This window comes from Nomascus leucogenys, chromosome 10, assembly GCF_006542625.1.
Source record: "Nomascus leucogenys isolate Asia chromosome 10, Asia_NLE_v1, whole genome shotgun sequence".
Lineage (NCBI taxonomy): Eukaryota > Metazoa > Chordata > Mammalia > Primates > Hylobatidae > Nomascus > Nomascus leucogenys.
The window spans coordinates 42,536,957-42,559,537 of record NC_044390.1 but is presented as its reverse complement, the minus strand read 5'-3'; the positions used below and the strand labels follow the sequence as shown (position 1 = coordinate 42,559,537).

The 22,581-nt window shown below is 48.0% G+C and overlaps 1 protein-coding gene and 1 long non-coding RNA gene across 4 annotated transcripts in view; one reads left to right on the top strand and one right to left on the bottom strand.

Annotated features, from left to right (window-relative positions):
* KIAA0355 (KIAA0355 ortholog) overlaps positions 1-18,680 on the top strand; it is a 99,146-nt gene extending 80,466 nt beyond the window's left edge. For all 3 annotated transcript variants that reach the window (XM_030820217.1, XM_030820215.1, XM_030820218.1), the window contains 6 exons: positions 4,071-4,196; positions 5,636-6,669; positions 11,054-11,219; positions 12,192-12,329; positions 14,649-14,727; positions 15,772-18,680. In XM_030820217.1, coding sequence (XP_030676077.1) covers positions 4,071-4,196; positions 5,636-6,669; positions 11,054-11,219; positions 12,192-12,329; positions 14,649-14,727; positions 15,772-16,080 — 1,852 coding nt within the window. In that variant the 3' untranslated portion in view covers positions 16,081-18,680. The remainder of the gene's footprint in view (positions 1-4,070; positions 4,197-5,635; positions 6,670-11,053; positions 11,220-12,191; positions 12,330-14,648; positions 14,728-15,771) is intronic.
* Positions 16,876-22,563, bottom strand: LOC115836954. Its single transcript, XR_004031968.1, has 3 exons — positions 22,438-22,563; positions 21,586-22,030; positions 16,876-16,955 (listed from the first exon to the last, which is right to left on the bottom strand). It is a non-coding gene; the product is annotated as an uncharacterized LOC115836954 (long non-coding RNA).
* Positions 22,564-22,581: the final 18 nt, after the last annotated feature.

Here is a 22,581-nt window from a genome sequence, read left to right as displayed (position 1 = left end):
GTCACCGCGCCCGGCTCATTTGTTCTTGAAATGTAAGAGTATAATAGTAGATTCTGTCAAAAGTGTTTAGAGTCTATGAATATATTTAAGTAAATGTTAGTTCACTTTGTGTCCTAAAACCTCCCTTCTATAAGTACTCTGCCACCAAAAAGTTATTTTTTTTATTTAATTTTTTTTTTTTTTTTTTTTTTGGTAGAGACAAGATCTTGTGCTGTCCCCCAAACTGGAGTGCAGTGGTGTGATCATGGCTTACTGTAGCCTTGAACTCCTGGGTTCAAGCAATCCTCCCACCCTGGCCTCCCAAGTAGCTGGGACTACAGGCATGCGCCATCATGCCTGGCTAATTTTTAAGTTTTTTTTGTAGAGATGGGGTCTCACTATATTGGCCAGGATGGTCTGGAACTCCTGGGCTCCAGCGATCCCCCTGCCTTGGCCTCCCAAAGTGCTGGGATTGCAGGCGTGAGCTACTACCTGGCCCAAAATTTTAAGTTAATTGTAGGGTGGCATACTGTGTCCTAAAATTAATGGTAATTTATACATATATTTTCATTTCTATCAGACAGTAAACCAGAGGCTTACTTTTCTGTAAGATTTTTGTGTTCCTAAATTCTTTTTTTTTTCTTTTGTAGTCAGTGTTCTGCTGAAATGTGTTCCTGAATTTTTTTTTTTTTTTTTTTTTTTTTTTTTTTTTGAGATAGTTTCGTTCTTGTTGCCCAGGCTGGAGTTGGTGTTGTCTCGGCTTACTGCAACCTTTGCCTCCTGGGTTCAAATGATTTTCCTGCCTCAGCTTCCTGAGTAGCTGGGATTACAGGCACCTGCCTGCATGCCCAGCTAATCATTTTTGTGTTTTTAGTAGAGATGGGGTTTCACTATGTTGGCCGGGCTGGTCTCAAACTCCTGACCTCGGGTAATCCACCCGTCTCGGCCTCCCAAAGTGCTGGGATTACAGGCATGAGCCACCGCACCTGGCCCTGAATTCTTAAATTTTTCCAATTCAGGCTGTCATTGGAAAATGTTAAAACTTAATCAGAATTCTCATTTTGAAGAAAACAGTTTGAACTTTTGGATAGTTGGGTGAATATAAACAGTCAGTGCAAAAATGGCTAACACTTCGATTTGTTTTGAAAACTCTCCCTGTGGGGTTCATTTCCTTTGTAACTCATTGCACCCCCACAAAAAACACCTAGTAGACTGTGATTCCTTGCAGAGGCACCCTCTGCTGGCTACTTTTGGTAATTTTGCAAAATTTTAGTTCTGTTTTTTTTTTTTCAAATTACAAAATACCGTATGTGCTTGTTGGGAAGAACACAAACAGAAATGATTGCTTTACTCCACCTGGAGAAAAAGGATATTGCTATCCATCCGTGCTTTGTTTCACCAAATATTTACTGAACACTTATTGTGTACCAGACACTGTTCTGGGCTCTGGGAATTTAATTATGAGCAAGACACACAGGGTCCCTGCCCCTCATAAACCAACTTGAGAATAGAGAAAGGGGGAGACAGCTGTTAAGTATAAGAGATGAGTTCAAACACAGGCAGGCGTATGATGGAAATGACAGGAGAGCGCCGTTATATGATAGAGAATAAGTGGGATAGAGATTCGGGGGAGACTTTTAGACGAGTCAGTCTGGAAGAGGCTCTGAGGATGTGACATTGGATTTGAGAGGAGCCTGGCATGCAGAGAGCTGACGGGGAACACGCTTCAGGCAGAAAGAATGCCAGGGCAGAGGCCTCAGGAGTGACCCAGCATGGAAGGAGATGTGCTAGGTGGTGATGAGGATGGGAAGTTGTAGACGTCAAGACTTGCAGGGCCCTTGAAGGAACTGGGTTTTTATCTAAGAACAGGTAGAGGGTTTTAGGCAACTCTTGGTGATTTGTCAACAGAATGGGTTTAGCCACTTAAGGGCATTTTATTGATCAGCTCAAGGCTGATGAATAAAATAAAAATGCCAGTTTGTTGATTGTTGATTTTTCAGAAAGATTAATTATTATTACCAGGAGCTGTAGTACTCTTTTCTACATGGCCAACAAATGTTCTCCTAGTGGGCAAACATGTGACAACCCAAGTCACAACCAGACTTGGCTTGGGAACAAGAGCAAATGTGTCTTGATTATCAGTGATTCCAGATGGAGAGAATTGGGTGCACTGAACCTTGGGCAGGCTCAGCTGCCAAGATTCTCTCTGAGGAGTCCAAGGTCTAGCTGGGCACTAGCAGAGCTTGCGTTGTTGTTCATCTTTTCCAGGCTTCTGAGCCTGGCCGGCTCTCATTTCATTCTCTGATACATTTCTTCCCAAGTCAAAGTCATGTTAGGGAGTACTGCTACCTCCTTGAGTGACTTTGCAAGTGTTGAGTTCACCATTTAGCTCCCAGAGTGCCCAGGATCTGGCAGACATCATCTTCCTAGTAGACCTGTGCTGCTCAGACTGTTTTCCCTCTCAGAAAAGGGCTCTTGGCCAGACCAAGTGGCTCATACCCGTAATCCTAGCACTTTGGGAGGCTGAGGCAGGAGGATCACCTGAGCTCAGGAGTTTAGGACAAGCCTGGGCAACATAGTGAAACCCCATCTCTACAAAATAAATTTAAAAATTAGCTGGGTGCAGTGGCACACGCCTGTAGTCCCAGCTACTTGGGAGGCTGACATGGGAAGATCGCTTGAGCCCAGGAGGTCGAGGATAACAGTGAGCTTTGATCACACCACTGCACTCCAGCCTTGAGGATAGAGTGGGACTCTGTCTCGAAAAAAGGTTGGGGGGCTCTTGGTGTAGGTACTCTGAATGGATAGTGGAGACCCAAATGATGAGAAGCAGTTGGCCATACCAAAATCTCAGGAAAGAGAAATTCGGGCAAAGGCAGCAGCAAGAACAAAGGTCCTGAGGTGTGGACAAACCCATCCAGGGAGGAAGAGAAGGCCTCACGGCTAGGACAAGGCTGAGGGGCTGGGCACAGAGGGCTTTGAGGGCTGTGATGAGGATTTAGATTTTATTTCAATCGCGATGAGATGCCATTGAAGGGTTTTAAGCGGGGGAGTGATGTGCTTTGATTGGCACTACAGGAAGTTCACTCTGGCCGCTGTATGAAGGATGGGCTTTGGAGGTACAGAAGTAGAGAAGAAGAGACCAGGTGAGAGCTTGGTCCTGAGACCTAGGAGTGGTGGTTTTCTGAAGCAGGGGGTTCATAAACAAGGTGGCGAGAAGTGCTTAGATTCTGGATGTGTTTTATAAGAAGAGCTGTCAGGATTCACTGATGGATTGCATGCAAGATGTGAGGGAACTAGAGAGGATGTGTAAGTTTTGGGGTAGACAGTTGTGTTGTTTACTTATTGGAGAAGTTAGCAGGAATCAGAGTGTCTGAGCTAGCACAGACCGCACAGGTTAAGGGCTTAGCCCCACAAGGCTACTCCCCACTTCAGATGCCATCCACAAGGCCCAGGTTGTCACCCGACTTCTAACCAATCGGCTATAAGTTGGGGGTTCCCAAAACCTCCAGGTTTGATATTTTGCTATAATGGCTCACAGAACTCAGTAAAACATTTAATTATATTTATGGTTTATTATAAAGGATATTATAGCAGATACAGATAAACAGCCAGGCGAAGAGGTGCATAGCGTGAAGTGTTTGGGATGGGGCTCCAAGCCTCCATGCCCTTGCCAGCTGTGCCCCGTGCCCAGCACCTTAGTGTGTTCACCAGCGTGGAAGCTCTCAGAACCCGATGGTCTGATGATTTTTATGGAGGCTTCATCATATAAGCAAGTCATCTTATTAGAACAAAAGACACTATCACCCAGGAAATCTCAAGGGTTTTAGGAGCTCTGTATCAGGAACTGGAGGCAGAGACCAAATATATATTCTGATATCACGAGACCTCAGACCCTTTTGCTTCCTCCTCCTCTTGTGGAGCAGTGAGTTCCAGGGTCAGCCCTGTTGTTCTCTCCATGTTCTTACAGTTACCGAATTTTTGTTGGGCCCTAGAAGTACATAAAAGTTGTAGCCTTTTCTATGAGACCTGCTTGAAACACCTTTGCAGAGAAGTGCAGCCAAGACTAATGCAGCCTAATCTGTGCCTAGGTGCCTGAAAGAAGACCCTGCCACCATGTCCCTGCTGCAGAGAAGCCTTGATCCTGAGAAGACCCTGGGTTTGGTGGACGTGCTCTACACAGCTGTGCTGGACCTAAACCGCTGGAGGGCTGGAAGGTTGGCGGCTGTGCGAGTCACTTGAATTGTCTGTGGTTTGCATTAGATGCATACCGAGGGACAGTGTGACTATGCACAATTTCATGTGTGCTTGTGTCATTGATAGTATACGGTATTGTAAATAAGGCAGTAAGGACTTTTTAGTAACCTTTATTTTCAGAATAATCTAAAACCTGCAGCAAAGTGGCAAGAATAGTACAAAGAACTGCTCCATGCCCTGTACCCAGATTCCCCTATTTGCTAACTTTTTTGCCTTCCTTTATTTTGTCATTTGAGAGGAAGTCCATCAAGAGGACTTTTAACTCAACTCATATTCTCCTTAGGAATTAAGAACAGAGAAATGTTTAGAAAATTTACTTATGTCTTTTAGAATTTTTTTTCTTTTTCAATCAGTTCTCTCAGGTTGAACTTCAGAAATGTGTATACATCTGGTAGGGGCCTTAAACATCTAGCCATGGCCCCTCTCCCTTTTCTTTTCTTTTTTTTCTTTTCTGTCTTGGTCTTTGTCTTTGGTGTTGTCATCTTGTCTTTGTAGGATCTGGCTCTGTTGCCCAGCCAGGCTAGAGTGTAGTGGTACAATCTCAGCTCACTGCAATACTGCTATCCATCCATGCTATCCATCCCCCGGCTCCTGGGCTCAAATCATCCTCCCACCTCAGCCTTCTGAGTAGCTGGGATTACAAATGTGTGCCACCACGCCCAGCTAATTTTTGTATTTTTCATGAAGATGGGGTTTCGCCGTGTTGGCCAGGCTGGTATCAAACTCCTGACCTCAAGTGCCTGCCTCAGCCTCCCAAAGTGCTGGGATTACAGGCGTGAGCCACCATGCCCAACCTCTTCTCCCTTTCCTAACTCATGAGTACACAAAGGCCAGAATAGTGATGTGACTTTTCCAGGGCCACACAGCCTTCACCTGCCTCAGCTCCTGCCCCATGCCCTTTCGCTCTTTAGGGCTCCATTTTAGTATGGGAAAAATGTGCTCAGGAAACTTTGAAAGTCACAGTCATCTGTTGGGACAACACTGGTGCACAGTATCACTGTATCCCCCACCTCCCTCTGCTTTGTGGAGTTGTCCATCGTCCCTCTGCTGTGTTTGTGTGGCTGTAGCCCCTGTCCTCCAGGCACAAATCTAGCTTCTGCAAGTTGCATCCCCACATCTAGCCATGCTTTCCCCTCCTGTGCCACCATTAGAGGATTTCACTGACTCACACTCCTCAGGCCAGAATCCTAGCAGAACTTCCAGTCCTGCATTAGACACTGTAGATTTCATACTCTCCAAACCCCTGGGTGTTCGTTTATCTATAAAATGAGTGAACCCAATACCAAGCAGAGAGATTTTTCTTGCTCTCAACGCCATTCTTAAATACAAAGAGGTCCATTTTATTATTTTATATATTTGTCTTTTTTTTTTTTTTTTAAACAAATTTCTGTTTAAATAGGGAGCAAGCTTTACCCTGCATACAGATCCAGCTGCAAAGGGAGATTTGTGATTTTGGCAACCAGGCTGACCTGCCTTCTGGAAATGGAAACAAATCTTCAGGTGGCCTGCAGAAGACATTCTCCAAACTGACATCCCGGTTCACCAAGAAAGCTTCATGTACCAGCTCCAGCAGCAGCACAAATTATTCCATCCAAAATACCCCTTCCAAAAGCATCTTCATAGCTGGATGTTCCGAAGAGAAGGCCAAAATGCCTGGCAATATTGATACAAGGTTACAAAGCATTTTGAACATTGGTAATTTCCCCAGGACTACAGACCCTTCGCAGTCAGCTCAGAATTCCAGTAATACAGTGGCCAATGGCTTTCTCATGGAGAGGCGTGAGAACTTCCTGCATGGAGATGATGGCAAGGATGAGAAGGGTATGAACTTACCAACTGATCAGGAAATGCAAGAGGTGATAGATTTTCTCTCGGGCTTTAACATGGGCCAGTCACATCAGGGCTCTCCGTTGGTGACAAGGCGTAATTCTGCTGCCACAGCCATGGTGACTGAGCAGAAGGCAGGAGCCATGCAGCCACAGCAGCCGTCACTGCCCGTGCCCCCTCCACCACGGGCACCCCAGGCTGGGGCACACACACCTCTGACACCCCAGCCGGGACTGGCACCTCAGCAGCAGTCCCCAAAGCAGCAACAACCTCAAGTCCAATACTACCAACACCTACTCCAGCCCATTGGACCGCAGCAGCCCCTGCCCCAGCCTCGGGCACCTGGGAAATGGGTACATGGCTCATCCCAGCAGCCAGCGCAGACTGTTGGAGCAGGTCTATCCCCTCTTGGTCAGTGGCCTGGCATATCTGATCTCAGTTCTGACTTGTACAGCTTGGGTCTGGTGAGCAGCTATATGGATAACGTGATGTCAGAGGTTCTGGGACAGAAGCCACAGGGACCTAGAAATAACACCTGGCCAAACCGTGACCAAAGTGATGGAGTCTTCGGAATGCTGGGAGAGATTCTGCCTTTCGATCCTGCAGGTATGTGAGGCCTCCCATCCCTCGCCCAGTGACAACAGCAAACGCAATTGCTGAGGTCTTCCCAGGGCCTGTCTGCTGCAGCCTTACTTGTGAAGGTGAAATCACTTAATCCCCCTTTACAACCCTTTCTCACTGTGGAGGCAAGTATGGGGCAGATCTAGCAAGATGGGAAACAGTGGTGAGAAAGAGGCTGAGAACATGAGTGGACTATTTTTCTTACTTTATAGAGAACAGAACTGAGGCTAAGAGAGGTTACTTGAATAGCTCAAAGTCCCATAGTTCAAGTGGGCTCCAGTCTAGGCCTGCCTACTCCTGGCAGCCAAGGTCAGCAGCCCTTTGTGGGGTGCTTTTTTCCTGATTGTATAACCTGTTCTTTGCGATGCTTTTTTTTTGCCTAAACTCTAGGACCTATGATAGGTGACAGACACCCTCCTGCCTTCATTGAATACAGCTTCTCCTGGCCTAGACAATGAAAATACCATCAGAGTCATCTTAAGAAATTAGACAAGGAATTTACAAACAAGAACAAACTAGGAGGAGGAATTAAGGGGGAAAAGCCAAAAATAAGTAAATTAAAAATAAAAATAGAGTAGAAATTGCAAATAACTCTAAAGGATCTTTGGAAGACCAATAAAATGTATAAGCCAATTTATTCTAAGCTTGATTAAGAGAGAACAAAGAGAAACAAAATTAGGAAATAGAAAGGGTATATTAAAAGCGCTTTAGTGGTTCATGCCTGTAATCCCAGCACTTTGAGAGGCTAAGGTGGGAGGATCACTTGAGGCCAGGAGTTCAAGACCAGCCTGGTCAACATCACAAAATCCTCATCTCTACTAAAAATTAAACAAAAAATTAGCTGGGCGTGGTGGTGCTTAGGAAGCTGAGGCAGTAGGATCCCTTGACCCCAGGATTTTGAGGCTGCAGTGAGCTATGATCATGCCACTACACCCCAGCCTGGATGACAGAGAGAAACCCTGTCTCAAAAAAAAGCCACTTTAAGACAATACCATCTAAGACTTAATAGCAATACATTTGGAAACTCAGCAGAAAATGGATTCTTTCCTAGCCAAATAGGCATTACAAAATTATACCAAGAAGTGGAAAACCTGGCTAGGCATGATGTCTCATGCCTGTAATTTCCAGCACTTTGGAAGGCTGAGGTAGGCAGATTGCATGAGGCCAGGAGTTCAAGACCAGTTTGGCCAACATAGTGAGACCCCCATCTCTACAAAAAATAAAAAATTAGCTGGGTGTGGTGGCACATGCCTGTAGTCCCAGCTCCTTGGGAGGCTGAAGTGGGAAGATCACTTGAGCTCAGGAGGTTGAGGCTGCAGTGAGCCATGATCACACCACAGCAGCCTAGCCTGGGCAACAAAGGAAGACTCTGTCTCTAAAAAATAAGTAAATAAACAAAAAATAAAAAAGACTATCTACTAAAAGCTAATAGCAAATAGTGCCTTATATAATGAAACAAAAATCATTTCAGTTAATATCAGGAATCAGACAAGGGCAACTGTTATCACCTGTAGCATGTAACTTTGTCTTGGACTTCACAGCAAATGCAGCAAGACAAAAAGCAATGAAATAAGTGGTCTAAACTTTGGAAAATGATAAATTAAGCAGCACATCTTTTTGCTGATAGTAGAATTGAACCCCCCCCCCAAAAAAAAAACCATCTAAAATTAGTAAGAGAATTTGGTAACGTAGGTACATGCAAACTTTTTTCTCTAATTAATTTAGCAAAAGGCGTACATAGAAGTAGAAAATGTATTTCATTCACGGGAGTACTGTGAAATGTTACAAATAAGTATAGCAAATACTTGTACAAGCAAATCATCACCAGAAGAGGACATTGCTTGCTGAAACACCCAGCACTTGTTACAGGAGGGAAGTTAATGCTGGGGTTAACACTCCTTTCTTCTACTATCAGGATTTGTAGACTACAAATCCCACTCTTTCCCTTCTGGGTGTTCCTTTCTGCCCCTGAAGTCCACGGTGTAGTTTTCTACAGACCTTGCCCCAAGGGCATAAGATCTGCATAGCCCTTGATGTAGATTAAGGAGGGGCATCCCTCTGGACAGAATCAGAGGGCGCCATCTATTGCCCCCGTCTGGATAGGCAAACTCAGTGCGGGATGGGGATCGGGAGACAGGCCAGCATGACAGATCATCTTGTGACAGTGCCCTAAGGATAAGTTGATAATGGAATTGTGCCCTAGTATCTTCCCTAATTTTAAGCTAAAAAATGCATTGCTGAGTCACATTTGATTTATGATGCATGGATGCTTACCTGCCATATGTTTTTTTTGACACTTTCTGTAAATGCCATCTGTGCTTTTCTCCTGTTTGTACTGCCCTGCATATCCCCGTTCAGCATTGCCAGTGTTTCCAGCCACCTCTTAAAGCATTCTGAAGTTTCATTTTATTCTTTGCCACACTTAAGATGTTCAGATGGAATGAGCAAATCTCCTGTCCAATAGCCAGGAAAATACTAGATCAAACTTTAGCTCAAGTGGGATCAGCATATAACCTCTATCTGGCTGACCCCAGTGCTTTGATGCTTTGTTAACGTTCAGGTTGTCAGTTGGCCAAAGTCATCATCTGATTTTCTAAGTTGTTAGCTAATGACTCCAGGCTAGATACAGAGCACCAAGACACTGGACTTTTTTTGAGTTGAAGTTTTGCTCTTGTCACCCAGGCTGGAGTGCAATAGCGCGATCTCGGCTCCCTGCAACCTCCGCCTCCCAGGGTCAAGTGATTCTCCTGTCTCAGCCTCCCGAGTAGCTGGGATTACAGGTGCCTGCCACTACGTCCAACTAATTTTTGGTATTTTTAGTAGAGATGGGGTTTCACCATGTTGGCCAGGCTGGTCTCGAACTCCTGACCTCAGGTAATCCACCCGCCTCGGCCTCCCAAAGTGTCGGGATTACAGGCATGAGCCACCAAGCCCAGCCCAGTTTTTTATTTTTTTTTTATTTTTTTTTATAAAGACAGGGTTAGCTCTGTCTCTCAGGCTGGAGTGCAGTGGCACAATCTTGGCTCACTGCAACCTCCACCTCCTGGGCTCAAGTGGTCCCCCCACCTCAGCCTCCCAAGTAGCTGTGACTACAGGTGCACACCACCACACCCAACTAATTTTTTTTTTTTTTTTTTTTGAGACAGAGTCTCACTCTTTAGCCCAGGCTGGAGTGCAGTGGCATGATCTCAGCTCACTGTGACCTCTGCCACCTGGGTTCAAGTGATTCTCCTGCCTCAGCCTCCCAAGTAGCTGGGATTACAGGTGCCTGCCACTGCACCCAGCTAATTTTTGGTATTTTTAGTAGAGATGGGGTTTCACCATGTTGGCCAGGCTGGTCTCGAATTCCTGACCTCAGGTAATCCACCCGCCTCGGCCTCCCAAAGTGTTGGGATTACAGGCATGAGCCACCAAGCCCAGCCCAGTTTTTTTTTTTTTTTTAAAGACAGGGTTAGCTCTGTCTCTCAGGCTGGAGTGCAGTGGCGCAATCTTGGCTCACTGCAACCTCCACCTCCTGGGCTCAAGTGATCCCCTCACCTCAGCCTCCCAAGTAGCTGTGACTACAGGTGCACACCACCACACTCAACTAATTTTTTTTTTTTGAGACAGAGTCTCACTCTTTCACCCAGGCTGGAGTGCAGTGGCATGATCTCAGCTCACTGCGACCTCTGCTACCTGGGTTCAAGCGATTCTCCTGCCTCAGCCTCCCGAGTAGCTGGGATTACAGGCGCCTGCCACTGCACCCAGCTAATTTTTGTATTTTTAGTAGTGACAGGGTTTCACCATCTTGGTCAGACTGGTCTTGAACTCTTGACCTCATGATCCACTTGCCTCAGCTTCCCAAAGTGCTGGGATTACAGGCATAAGCCACCGCGCCTGGCCCACACTCAGCTAATTTTTGTAGAGACGAGGTTTCGCCATGTTGGCCAGGCTAGTCTCGAACTTCTGGGCTCAAGCAATCTGCCCACCTCAGGCTCCCCAAATGCTAGGATTACAGGAGTGAGCCATTGTGCCTGGCTGATGCTAGAAATTTTTTAAGTAATTAGTATTTGTCTTTAAAATCTAGTCATGGGTAAACCAAACCATTTTTCTCTCTTTTTGTTTCTTTCACACTTAGCCTGCTTCTGTCCTAGGCATAGCCTTTCCTGACAGCCCTGGCACACACCATGCCTCAGCCCTAGGTGCAGCAAGTCCCATCTCCCCACAGCAGGGTGTTGGGCACAGCCTACAACCTACGCTGTGGGGCACAAGCCTGGCAGCTCCTCACTGCCTTTCATTGCATGTGTGACCAGCATGTTAGCAAAGCGTAGGGAAGGACCAAGAGGCCCGTTTGTCCCCAAACCCCGTTTGTTCCTTTGTCCCAATGCAGTGGGCTCAGACCCAGAGTTTGCACGCTATGTGGCAGGGGTGAGCCAGGCTATGCAGCAGAAGCGGCAGGCCCAGCACAGTCGCCGGCCAGGCAACCCCCGGGGCAACTGGCCGCCTATGGATGACGCCCATCGGACCTGGCCCTTCCCCGAGTTCTTCACAGAAGGGTGAGTGCTGGGTACTGCAGGGAATCTGAATTTGAGACCCAAGTGTCCCCCGAGGGGCCTGTGAGAAGAGAGGCGCCTTGTCTGTGTGCATTCTTCTCAGGCAGTTCAATTCCAAGCCCCCATGTGAGAGAGTGACACGGGATTAAATCTTTAGGGGTCAGAGTCATGTGGCTGACTGTTAGATGTCAAGCAGTGTGATGTGTCCCTGTGAACACGCCATTGGTATACATTCATGATTTTCAAAACAGACTCTTCAGCCCTAGACAAGGCTCTTACATGATGGTGCTTGTGAGGTAAAGGCATGTTTAACACCGCCTTTGTACAGAAATGAGTGTGGCTGCAAAGCCCACATGATTTATGGAATGCTGTCATTATAGCCTACAAAAAGCAAAAGTGTACAGTTGAGATTCTAGTATATTGAGAGAATTGCAAATTTTTATTGTAAAGACAACTGGGGATTTTTTTATATCCCATATTGCTACATGGTTAATAAATCTGGACGACTAAAGACCAGCTCAACTTTTTGTTTTTTCTTATTTTTTAAATTTTTTTTACTTAAAAATTTTTTTTTCCTTCTATTTTTAAGTTCAGGGGTACATGTGCAGGATGTGCAGGTTTGTTGCAAAGGTTAATGTGTGCCATGGTGATTTGCTGCAAAGATCATCCCGTCACCTAGGTATTAAGCCCAGCATCCATTAGCTGTTGTTCCCCATGCTCTCCCTCCCTTGTTTTTTCTAAAACAAATTTCATATACAAACCATAGGCTTCTTAGAGGAATAATGGGAAGTGATGAATTTGTATTACTTTTGAAATAAGGCAAAGGAGGAAAACCTCACGTTTTAAGGAGGGAGAGACAAGAGACCACTATTTGGTTATGGGATGAATGCAGGGTAAGGACTGCCCTTTCAGGGTGGGGTGGCGGGTGGTGGGGCTGCAGGAGGCCCTGGCCCAGCTTCTGTCTCCGGCTTTCAGGGATGGCCTGCACGGTGGCTGGTCAGGTGCTCAGGGAGACTCCGCCAGCTCGAGTGATGAGACATCCTCAGCCAACGGGGACAGCTTGTTCTCCATGTTTTCAGGGCCTGACCTCGTTGCTGCTGTCAAGCAGAGAAGGTATGAAGGGATTTCTAAACGAAGGTGGGGAGAGAGGGGCATGTGAATGCAACCCATGGCTCACTCCTTGGGAAAGCCAGGAGCCCAGTCACCCCCAGTCTCCCTGTGTGAGAGGAGGGGCTCTTCCAGCACTGCCTGGCTGAAGCCTCTGAAGAGCACCTGCAGGAGGCGGTTTCCACAAGGAAGAGCTGGCCTCGTCTTGTGCGGATTGATTTGGGAGACGGGGTGGCCGGTGCTGGTCTGTGCCTTACAGGAGGCACCCCTTTCTGTGGGAAGAGGAGCGCCTTGGTTGCGAGTTCTAATCTGGACTCACCAGTAGGCTCTGCAACCCTAGACAAGGGGCTGGCCCTCACTGACCCTCTGTCTCTTTATTAAAGATGGATAAAATGACCTCTGAATGGAATTTCAAAGTTGGGAAAAGTAGTAATACAGCTTTCAAAAGTCACAAAAATTAAAATGGGCTCTGAACTAAGAGGAGAGCTTGGTTAGAAATAAGTAGAGAAACTGCTGTGGATATGAGAAAGCAAGGTCAGGGTGGCAGACTAAGGACCATGGGCAGGAGTGGAGGGCACGCAGGGCTCCCAGGCACTTGAAGCCATGCTGTGGAGCAGAGTGGGAGGCCGGGTTACATGGTCCTTGCTGGACAGGCCAGGCTCTGTCGAATAGGCAGTAGGGAGCGGGTAGGTGAAGACAGAATGGTACTTGCACAGAAATGGGGTGGAGGGTGGCAGTGACCAATCACGAGCACACATTCAGATGCTTTCTGTCCACACTTATAGTCCCAGCTACTCGGGAGGCTGAGGTGGGAGGATCACTTGAGCCTGGGAAGTTGAGGCTACAGTGAGCTGTGTTTGTGCCACTGCACTCTAGCCTGGGCAACAGAGTGAGACCCTGTCTCAAAAATCAAACAAAAAATCATGTCAGGTTAGGCTAGGTGCTCTGAAGGAAAATAAAGCAGGGTGTGAGGGTAGTAAATGCAGAGAACAGGTGGATGTTCTATTTCCAGCACTTAGTCAATGAGGCTTCTGATGAGCAGAGAGCTGAACAAAGTGCGGCAGCAACTGGTGGGGAATTGGCAGTGGGGAAGAGTCAAGGATGACATGCACGTTTTCCGCCTGAGCTTCTGTGAAGGGTGCCATGAACTGAGGTGCTAAGCCTGCAAGAGAAGCAAGTTTGAACTGGGGGTGGAGTTTGAGACTTCTTTTTCAGGCATATGACCTATTCGACTTCTAAGGAGTCACATCTGGCACCATCTCTGCAGAGACTGTTGTCTGCATGCAGGAGTGCTGGCCCTGATCTGGCCACATCCTGCCTTTTTTATTCAACCTTGTAACAGACTTTTTCATGGGATTAGTAAAACGAATGGGCTTTAAGTCACATATCCTTAGTGTTTGGAAACAGTATCTCTCTTTTTATTTATTTTGAGATGGAGTCTCGCTCTGTTGCCCAGGCTGGAGTGCAGTGGCGTGATCTCAGCTCACTGCAAGCTCTGCCTCCCGGGTTCACACCATTCTCCTGTCTCAGCCTCCCAAGTAGCTGGGACTACAGGCGCCTGCCACCACGCCTGGCTAATTTTTTGTATTTTTAGTAGAGACAGGGTTTCACCATGTTAGCCAGGATGGTCTCGATCTCCTGACCTTGTGATCCGCCTGCCTTGGCCTCCCAAAGTGTTGGGATTACAGGCGTGAGCGACCGTGCCCAGCTGGAAACAGTGTGTCTTAAATAAATTAACAAAAAGCTGGCCGGACTCGGTGGCTCACACCTGCAATCCCAGTACTTTGGGAGGCTTAGGTGGGCAGATCACCTGAGGTCAGGAGTTCGAGATCAGCCTGGCCAACATGGTGAAACCCCATCTCTACTAAAAATACAAAAATTAGCTGGGCATGGTGGCACGCACCTGTAATCCCAGCTACTCGGTAGGCTGAGGCACAAGAATTGCTTGAACCTGGGATGTGGAGTTTGCAATGAGCTGAGATCATGCCACTGCACTCCAGCCTGGGAAACAGAGTGAGACTCAGTCTCAAAAAATAATAATAATAAAAAACAAGCCAAGGAAGGTGGACTCAGCAGCTGAGTAAACCAGTGCCTGTCTTTGCCTGCCACCTCCACCCCCGCCCCTCCACCTGCACTGGCCATGCAGGAGCGCCATCATTCACTGCTGGCTCCCCTTAGCCATCTTTACGCCATTGACCCAGGCAGGCCTCCTCCCATCCTAGAACCAGGGCCTGGAGATGCTGGAGCCTAGCACTAGTGTGTACCCTGCAGGTGGGCTGGGCAGGAAGCCAAGCAATCACTGCCCTAAGCTCTTGGTTCTTGCAGGAAACACAGCAGTGGAGAGCAGGACACCACCACGCTGCCCTCACCGCCTCTCATCACCACAGTGGAGGACATGAACCAGGTATTCAGGCAGGCTCTGTGGGCACAGACTTGGGCTAGCTTCCACAGCTGCAGTTTTCAGAGGGCCTCAAAGTAATGAGGGGTCTTCTTTGTGGTGATTAACTTTGTGTAAATGATTAGCCACCTCAGCTGACTCAGAGCCACAGGAAGCTCTATGGCTGTGCTGTCCAGGGTGATAGCCATTCACCACATGTGGCTATGTAAATTTAAATACAAATAAAAATTCCGGCCGGGTGTGGTGGCTGATGCCTGTAATCCCAGTGCTTTGGGAGGCCAAGGCAGAAGGATGGCTTGAGGCCAGGAGTTCGTGACCAGCCCGGGCAATATAGACACTGTCTCTGCAAAAAAATTAAAAGATTAGCCAGGCATGGTGGCATGCCTGTAGTCCTAGCTGCCCAGGAGGCTGAGGCAGGAGGATGGCTTGAACCCAGGAATTTGAGATTACAGTAAGCTATGATTGCACCATTGCACTCCAGCCTGGGTGACAGAGCAAGACTGCCTCTAAAATACTTTTTAAAGAGAATCAGCCGGGTGCAGTGGCGACGCCTGTAATCCCAGCACTTTGGGAGGCCGAGGCGAGTGGATCATGAACGAGGTCAGGAGATCGAGACTATCCTGGCTAACACGGTGAAATCCCATCTCTACTAAAAATACAAAAATTAGCCAGGCATGGTGGCATGCACTTGTAATCTGAGCTACTCAGAAGGCTGAGACAGGAGAATTGCTTGAACCCGGGAGGCGGAGGTTGCAGTGAGCCCAGATCACACCACTGCACTCCAGCCTGGGCAAGAGACAGACTGCATCTCAAAAAAAAAAATGATTTCCTTAGTTTGCACTAGCCACATGTGGCGAGTGGCTACCATACTAGACCGTATAGGCACAGAACATGGCTATCATTGCAAGAAGTTCTGTTGGACAGGGGTGTAGGAGTGAGTGGGGCTCTCACCCGGCTTCCTAGGAGGGAATAAGGGCCAGGGATCCGGGGAGGTGGGAAATGATGATACATTGCCTGAAATGCCACTAAGAACTCTCTTTTGTCTCTCAGGATAACAAAACCAAAACGTGGCCACCCAAAGCACCCTGGCAGCACCCTTCCCCGCTTCCCAGCACGCTGCCCAGCCCCAGCGCACCACTCTATGCAGTCACCAGCCCTGGCAGCCAGTGGAACGACACCATGCAGATGCTGCAGTCCCCAGTGTGGGCTGCAACCAACGACTGCAGTGCCACTGCCTTCTCCTACGTGCAGACCCCACCACAGCCCCCACCCCCACCAGCACACAAGGCAGCACCCAAGGGCTTCAAGGCCTTCCCTGGGAAGGGTGAGCGCAGGCCAGCCTATCTCCCCCAGTACTGACCCCAGGCCAGCCAGCCTGCCTGCTTGCCCGCCCAGAGCTGTGGGGATGAGTGTCCCCACCCCAGGGCCGCCTAGCTGACACCAGCCCATCAGAGGACCAGTGCGCCCCATCCCAGGGAGGGTTCCTTGGGGACAAGGGTGGTTGGCAGCTCTGAGCCTTTAAACCTGGCTTCTAAAATGATGGCGGCATCAGAGCCCTGGAGAGCCAGCTGGAGACACAGGCGTCCGGCCTTTGGGGGCTTGCTAGGGAACCTGCATGCCTAATAAGCCCTGCAGGTGACTCCGATGCAGGCGCCACGGCCACACTTGAAGAAACACAGCTCTTCGGTTTTTAGTCCTGCTGTGTGTTGGAAAGACATCAGGCCTGAAAGCTGAGGGCATAACTGACCATTTTTCGGAAACCCTCTCCTCCCTCCTCCACACCTTGAGTGATGACCACACCAATCACCGTATTTTATAGCTATTTTTTTATGTAGGTTTTTAGTTAAAACATCTCCTGCCTAAAATGCATTGAATATTTTAAGACAACAGATACACTGGCTGGAGGTTTAACACTATCTTTATTTAAGCTTATACAAAATGGGCAAAATATAGAATATTTGTGATTGGAAGCAGTCACCTGGGGTTTCTGTGGGTGGACAATTCCTCGCCACCCAGCAGTACCCAGGGACTGCGGCCTTTCCCAGCTTTACGGAAGCAGGATGGTGGAACTTGTGTCGGAGGTAAACTGCTGAAGGTGCGTGGCGGTGGACCAGCCAGCTGCTGTCCATGTGCAGAGCAAGGCTGCACCTGCTGCCCTTCGATCCTTCCACACATGGCCAGGACACTGCCACAATCCTCGGGGTGTGGTCAAGGGGCACTCAGAGACACCTGCACTAGAAATTGCGTTGACATTGTGAGCTGGCTCAGAAGACAAACCAATTAAGATGTAGATAGAAATTAATTTAAGGTCTTTTCTTTAAAAAAAAAAATCCACCTCATTTTCAGTTAACATGTGCCATTAAATAGGTAACATCCTGTGGATTTAGGGGTATTTTCCAGCCAGAATGGATCCAGAAGAATTGAATGGTGCTTAAATTGAGAAATAATAATAAATATATCTATATAGAATAGACATATCCCACTGTATATTAATTGAGGTTACAGAAAGTTCTTTATATAAAACTTATTTAAATTTTTCATATTTCATCTTTGAAAAAGTCTAATTGAGAAAAATCCATAATATTTTCTGGTATGAAAGTTTGACAGTATTAATATTTTTTTTATATTTTCTTAAATCATTAAACCATTTTAATATATGTTAACTACTAATAAATGGTTTATTCTTTCTAACTCCATATAAGCTTTTCCAGCAAAGATTGTAATAACACATTTATGTTCTCGTTTTTCTACAGATATAAGTAAATTTATATATAAAAATACCAAAAAAGAGGCCGGGCGCGGTGGCTCACGCCTGTAATCCCAGCACTTTGGGAGACCAAGGTGGGTGAATCACAAGGTCAGGAGTTCGAGACTAGTCTGGCCAATATGGTGAAACCCCATCTCTACTAAAAATACAAAAATTAGCCAGGTGTGGTGGCGTGCGCCTGTAGTCCCAGCTACTCGGGAGGCTGAGGCAGAAGAATCGCTTGAACCCGGGAGGCAGAGGTTGCAGTGAGCCGAGATTGTGCCACTGCACTCCAGCCTGGGTGACAGAGCGAGATTCCGTCTCAAAAAGAAAAAAAAAATATATATATATATATGTATGTAAACACACACACACTAATTCGAGAGGACCCGTAGGGTGTCTGAGCCCAGCCACCTGAGTTTTTAGTACTGTGTTGTCAGGCTCTTCCCAGGCCTCAGGTGTTGTGTTGTCTTTCGTGCTGTGTGGGGATGCATTGCTGCCTGTATTTATGATCTTTTGCCGTGGTTCTGAGCATTCACCTCACCATGTTTACAAAGAACTGTTTTGTATATAGACATTTTCAGGCACGTGCTTTGCACCAACCCTGCGTGGCTCTTGTCTGTGTTAGCTGTCACAGTGTTCACACTAATCTCTGTTAAAGTTGTCTATGGCTGTTCTACTTGTAAGATAGTTTTCTATTTCCTTCAGTAATGTGTCCACAGTACCCTGTATTTCGAGTTCTATTATACTGAAGTACTCTTGTTTTAATAGTGCCTCTGCAAAGGCCTCACCTTGGACAGAGGTCAATCCTTGATGCCCCAGCACAGGTGACGTCGCTAATTGTCACTTTCCAGTTTGTTTTTCTCTATTAAGGAAGACATTTTCTAATTGCATCTCCATGGGCTGTGAGACTGTGTGAAGCCGTTTGTGTGGTCTCCATGTAGGTGCTGTGTTCCCGGCACCGCCTTGCTCTGAACACTGGTAATTCCAGGTGCTGCGCTTGGCAGAGGGGTCTCGCCAAAGCGCATGTGTGTGCGTGTGTGAATGTGTGTGTCCTTTGCATGGTTGGGCGTGGCTGCCTTGCTAGGGCATCAGCAGGACATTGTGTGTATAGTTACAATGCTTCCAAACTGGAACTCTACATTTTGTATCTTTTAAAGCTCCTATAAGTAAAATAACTATTGGCTTTATTAAAAATATACATTTAATAATACTTTGTATCCTTGTTTAAAATGAACTGCAGAGGACATTATGTCAAAAGCCCTGCCTGATTCATTGCTTTGAAAAGCTGCACACTGAGTTGGTTTTTAGGTCAGCCTGTCCTCTGATTCTAGCAAGGGGAAGACCACTTGGGATATTACGGTGAGCTGAAGTGGATGGGCGGCAGGGGAGAACAAGCAGCTACACCTCCCCTATTGGCTTCCCTAAGGCCCAAGCTGGTTTAGGCCCCTGTGCAGGGGGAGCCAGTGCAGTAGTGAAGGAGACGTCCTCTGCAAGGGTGCAAGCTGTCTGGGTTGGGATGCTGTGACTTGCCCAGCCAGCTTGTCCAATGAGGAGACCCAAGAATGAGGGCTTGTTTTACCCTCTCCCCAAACCAGGGACCCAATCTATGGCAGAGATACTGTGCCTCACAGGGATAAGAAGGAACTGTCTCTGCCGGCCGCAGTGGCTCACACCTGTAATCCCAGAACTTTAGGTGGCTGAGGCAGGTGGACCACAAGGCCGGGAGATCGAGACCATCCTGGCCAACATGGTGAAACCCCATCTCTACTAAAAATACAAAAATTAGTTGGGCATGGTGGCGTGTGCCTGTAATCCCAGCTACTCAGGAGGCTGAGGCAGAAGAATCGCTTGAACCAGGAAGTCAGAGGTTGCAGTGAGCCGAGATTGTGCCACTGCACTCCAGCCTGGTGACAGAACGAGACTGTCTCCAAAAAAAAAAAAAAAAAAAAACAGGCCAGGCACTGTGGCTCACGCCTGTAATCCCACCACTTTGGGAGGCTGAGGCAGTAGATCATGAGGTCAGGAGTTCAAGACCAGCCTGCCCAACATGGTGAAACCCCATCTCTACTAAAAATAAAAAAAATTAGGTGGTGTGGTCGCAGGTACCTGTAATCCCAGCTACTCGGAAAGCCGAGGCAGGAGAACTGCTTGCACCCAGGAGGCAGAGGTTGCAGTGAGCCAAGACTGCTCCACTGCACTCCAGCCTGGGCAACAAGTGAGACTGTCTCAAAAAAGAGAAAAAAAAAAAAAAACAGGACCTGTCTCACTGGATGATGCCATCCTGTTAAGCAGAAGGAAGATAGTATCATGAGAACCACAAATGGAGGGCAGGTCACAGGAACATTTCAACTCATTTTCATTTACAGAAAGATAGCACCTCAGTGGAACCTTTTTTGATGACCGGAAGAAAATTGAGTAATGTGGGCATTAATATATAAGCTGCTGGTGTAGGAACCACTCTTCTTTCTGCCAAGGTGCCCTGAAGTTCAGCATGGGGACGAAGTCCCAGAGCCTTCCAAATGTACCTCAGGACAAAGTTGTTTAGTAACAGCCATGTTGCCTGAGAGTGCTCAAGAATACACTGGAAGTTCATATTAAAAAGCTAGCAGGGGCTGGGTGTGCTGGCTCACGCCTGTAATCCCAGCAATTTGGGAGGCTGACCTGGGAGGATTGCTTGAGGCCAGGAGTTCCAAGACCAGCCTCGGCAACATAGTGAGAACCCATCTCTTAAAAAAAAAAAGCCCATATTTTATTCAAGAGTGTTCTCATTTAACACAAGCACCCAGTTCTCTTGACTAGTTCTGATTCACAGCAGTGCTGGAGGCCAGAGGGCAGGAGTCCCGTAGCTCTGGCTGTGTGCAAATGAGTGGGGAGGGAAGCTGAGCAGATGCCACACCTGAGCTACTACTGCAAGGGCTTCACAGGCCTCGGCCCATCTGAGAAATGGGGGAGGATGCGCAGGCATCTGAGGTGCTTGGGAGGCTTGTGACCTTCCTTTCCCACCTGGGGGCTCCTTGGATGGGGGGCTTCCAGTTTGGAGGCTGAGATGCTGCATGCCAACCATGCGGCTGTGAGGGGATGGCCTTTTGTGCACTGTGTGGCCACTGCTGTGGCCTGCCTCCTGTTGTGGAGACAGGAAATAAACCTTCCCAATGATCAGCTTCTCTACTGCCCAAAGGCATGTATGTGGACAGCATGACCGGCTACCTCCCAGCGACAGGTACCCAGGAGTCTGAGGCACCTCCAAGGGTAGACTCTGGAAATAACACATGTACCTAGCCTTACAGCACAGGGGTGAGCTCCTGGGCCCAGGCCTGTGTGTGTCAGTGAGGGGACTGGATGTTGCTTGTACTGGAATATTGACTTGGAGATGTGGGCCTAGGTGAGGGAGAAGGATTGTTTCAGGCATGTCACATTCAACATTCACGAATGTCACATAAGGGCTAGGCCCTTGCTAGGAGCCAGGACTGCAAAGATACAGTCCCTGCCTTTAAAACTCAGTATTTTAGGGGAGACAACCCATCTTCCCTGTCCTTGATAAGAGAACCACCATCCACCAGCAACCCAGTTGCTCAGGCTGAAATCCCAGAAGATATTCTTCATTCTTTTATTTCCTCATTCAACTAATCAGCAAGTCCTTTAAGTGTATTCCCAAGCACACTCAAATTCCACCATGTTCTGGCCAGGCTAGGTGACTCACGCCTGTAATCCCAGCACTTTGGGAAGCTGAGGCGGGCGAATCACCCGCGGTCAGGAGTTTGAGACTAGCCTGACCAACATGGTGAAAACCGTCTCTACTAAAAAATACAAAAATTAGCTGGGCATGGTGGCGGGTGCCTATAATCCCAGCTATCAGGAAGCTGAGGCAGGAGAATCGCTTGAACCTGGGAGGCGGAAGTTGCAGTGAGCTGAGATCTCACCATTGCACTCCACCCTGGGCAACAGAGCAAGACTCCGTCTCAAAAAAAAAAAAAATTCCACCATGTTCTTACATCTCCATTGCCATCTACCTGGACTTCACCTGGCTCCTGCCTCTCCCCCCACAGCCTCAGGGTTTCCCATGCACCCTCCCCTACTTCCAAGTAGCCTTGCCGTGTGTCCTCCAACTTGCCTACCTGTTGCTCCCAAGGCTGCTTGGGCCTCTCCATCGGTTTTCTGGGGTCAGAGCCCATCTTCCAGCCTGGCTTCGTTTCTCATGATAGCACTTAGCACTCTTCTGGAATTTTGTGTTTGCATTTGTGTCTCACTGGAATGAAGGCCCCATGAGAGCAAGGAGCAAGTCTTGTTCATGGCCACATGTGCAAGGTGCAGGACAGCTCCTGTGACCACCACAGTGCAACTTGAGACAGATGAAAGGACGAGTTGCTGGGGCCAGAACTTACGAATTCTAATACTGAGCAAAAAAATAGAACTAGAGGCTGGGTGCGGTGGCTCATACCTGTAATTCCAGCACTTTGGGAGGCCAAGGTGGGAGGATCCCTTGAGCCCAGGAGTTCCAGGCTGCAGTGAGCCGAGATCTTGCCACTGCACTCCAGCCTGGGTAATATAGCGAGACTGTCTCTAACAACGAAAAACAAAAACAACCAAACGAAAACACTCTCGCGTTGGGCTAAAAGAATACTATTAAATACATCATCGGGGCTGTCCCAGGACTGGGAGGGGATTAGCGCTACAGTGGAGCTGCGGATAGGCCCAAGCACGCCTCAAATAAATGTAAAGCTTTTTATTCTCGTGGAAACACCTATGTACAATGGGGAAAATGTTTTTAAGCATCTAGCAAAGGATTCCGGGGCTCTGGTAACGAAGCCCCGAAACGACAAGACTGGGTCGCGCAGGGTACGGCCAACACCAGGGACAAGCCCCCGGCCTCTTGCGGGCGCGGTGAGGAGGTGGCCCCTCCAAGCACCACTCCCGATGTGCGCATGCGCACAGCCGCCCCTACGCAGCGCGTGCGCACGTGCACTCACCACGTCCATCCCAGACGTGAGGACCCGGGTGTCTGCACGGCTCAGTCTCCACACCCCAGCGCCCTACCCTGCGCGGGGACATGCGCACAAGCGCGCCCCCTGCCCACCCGGACGTGCTGGCCCACACGCACACGCGTGCGCATT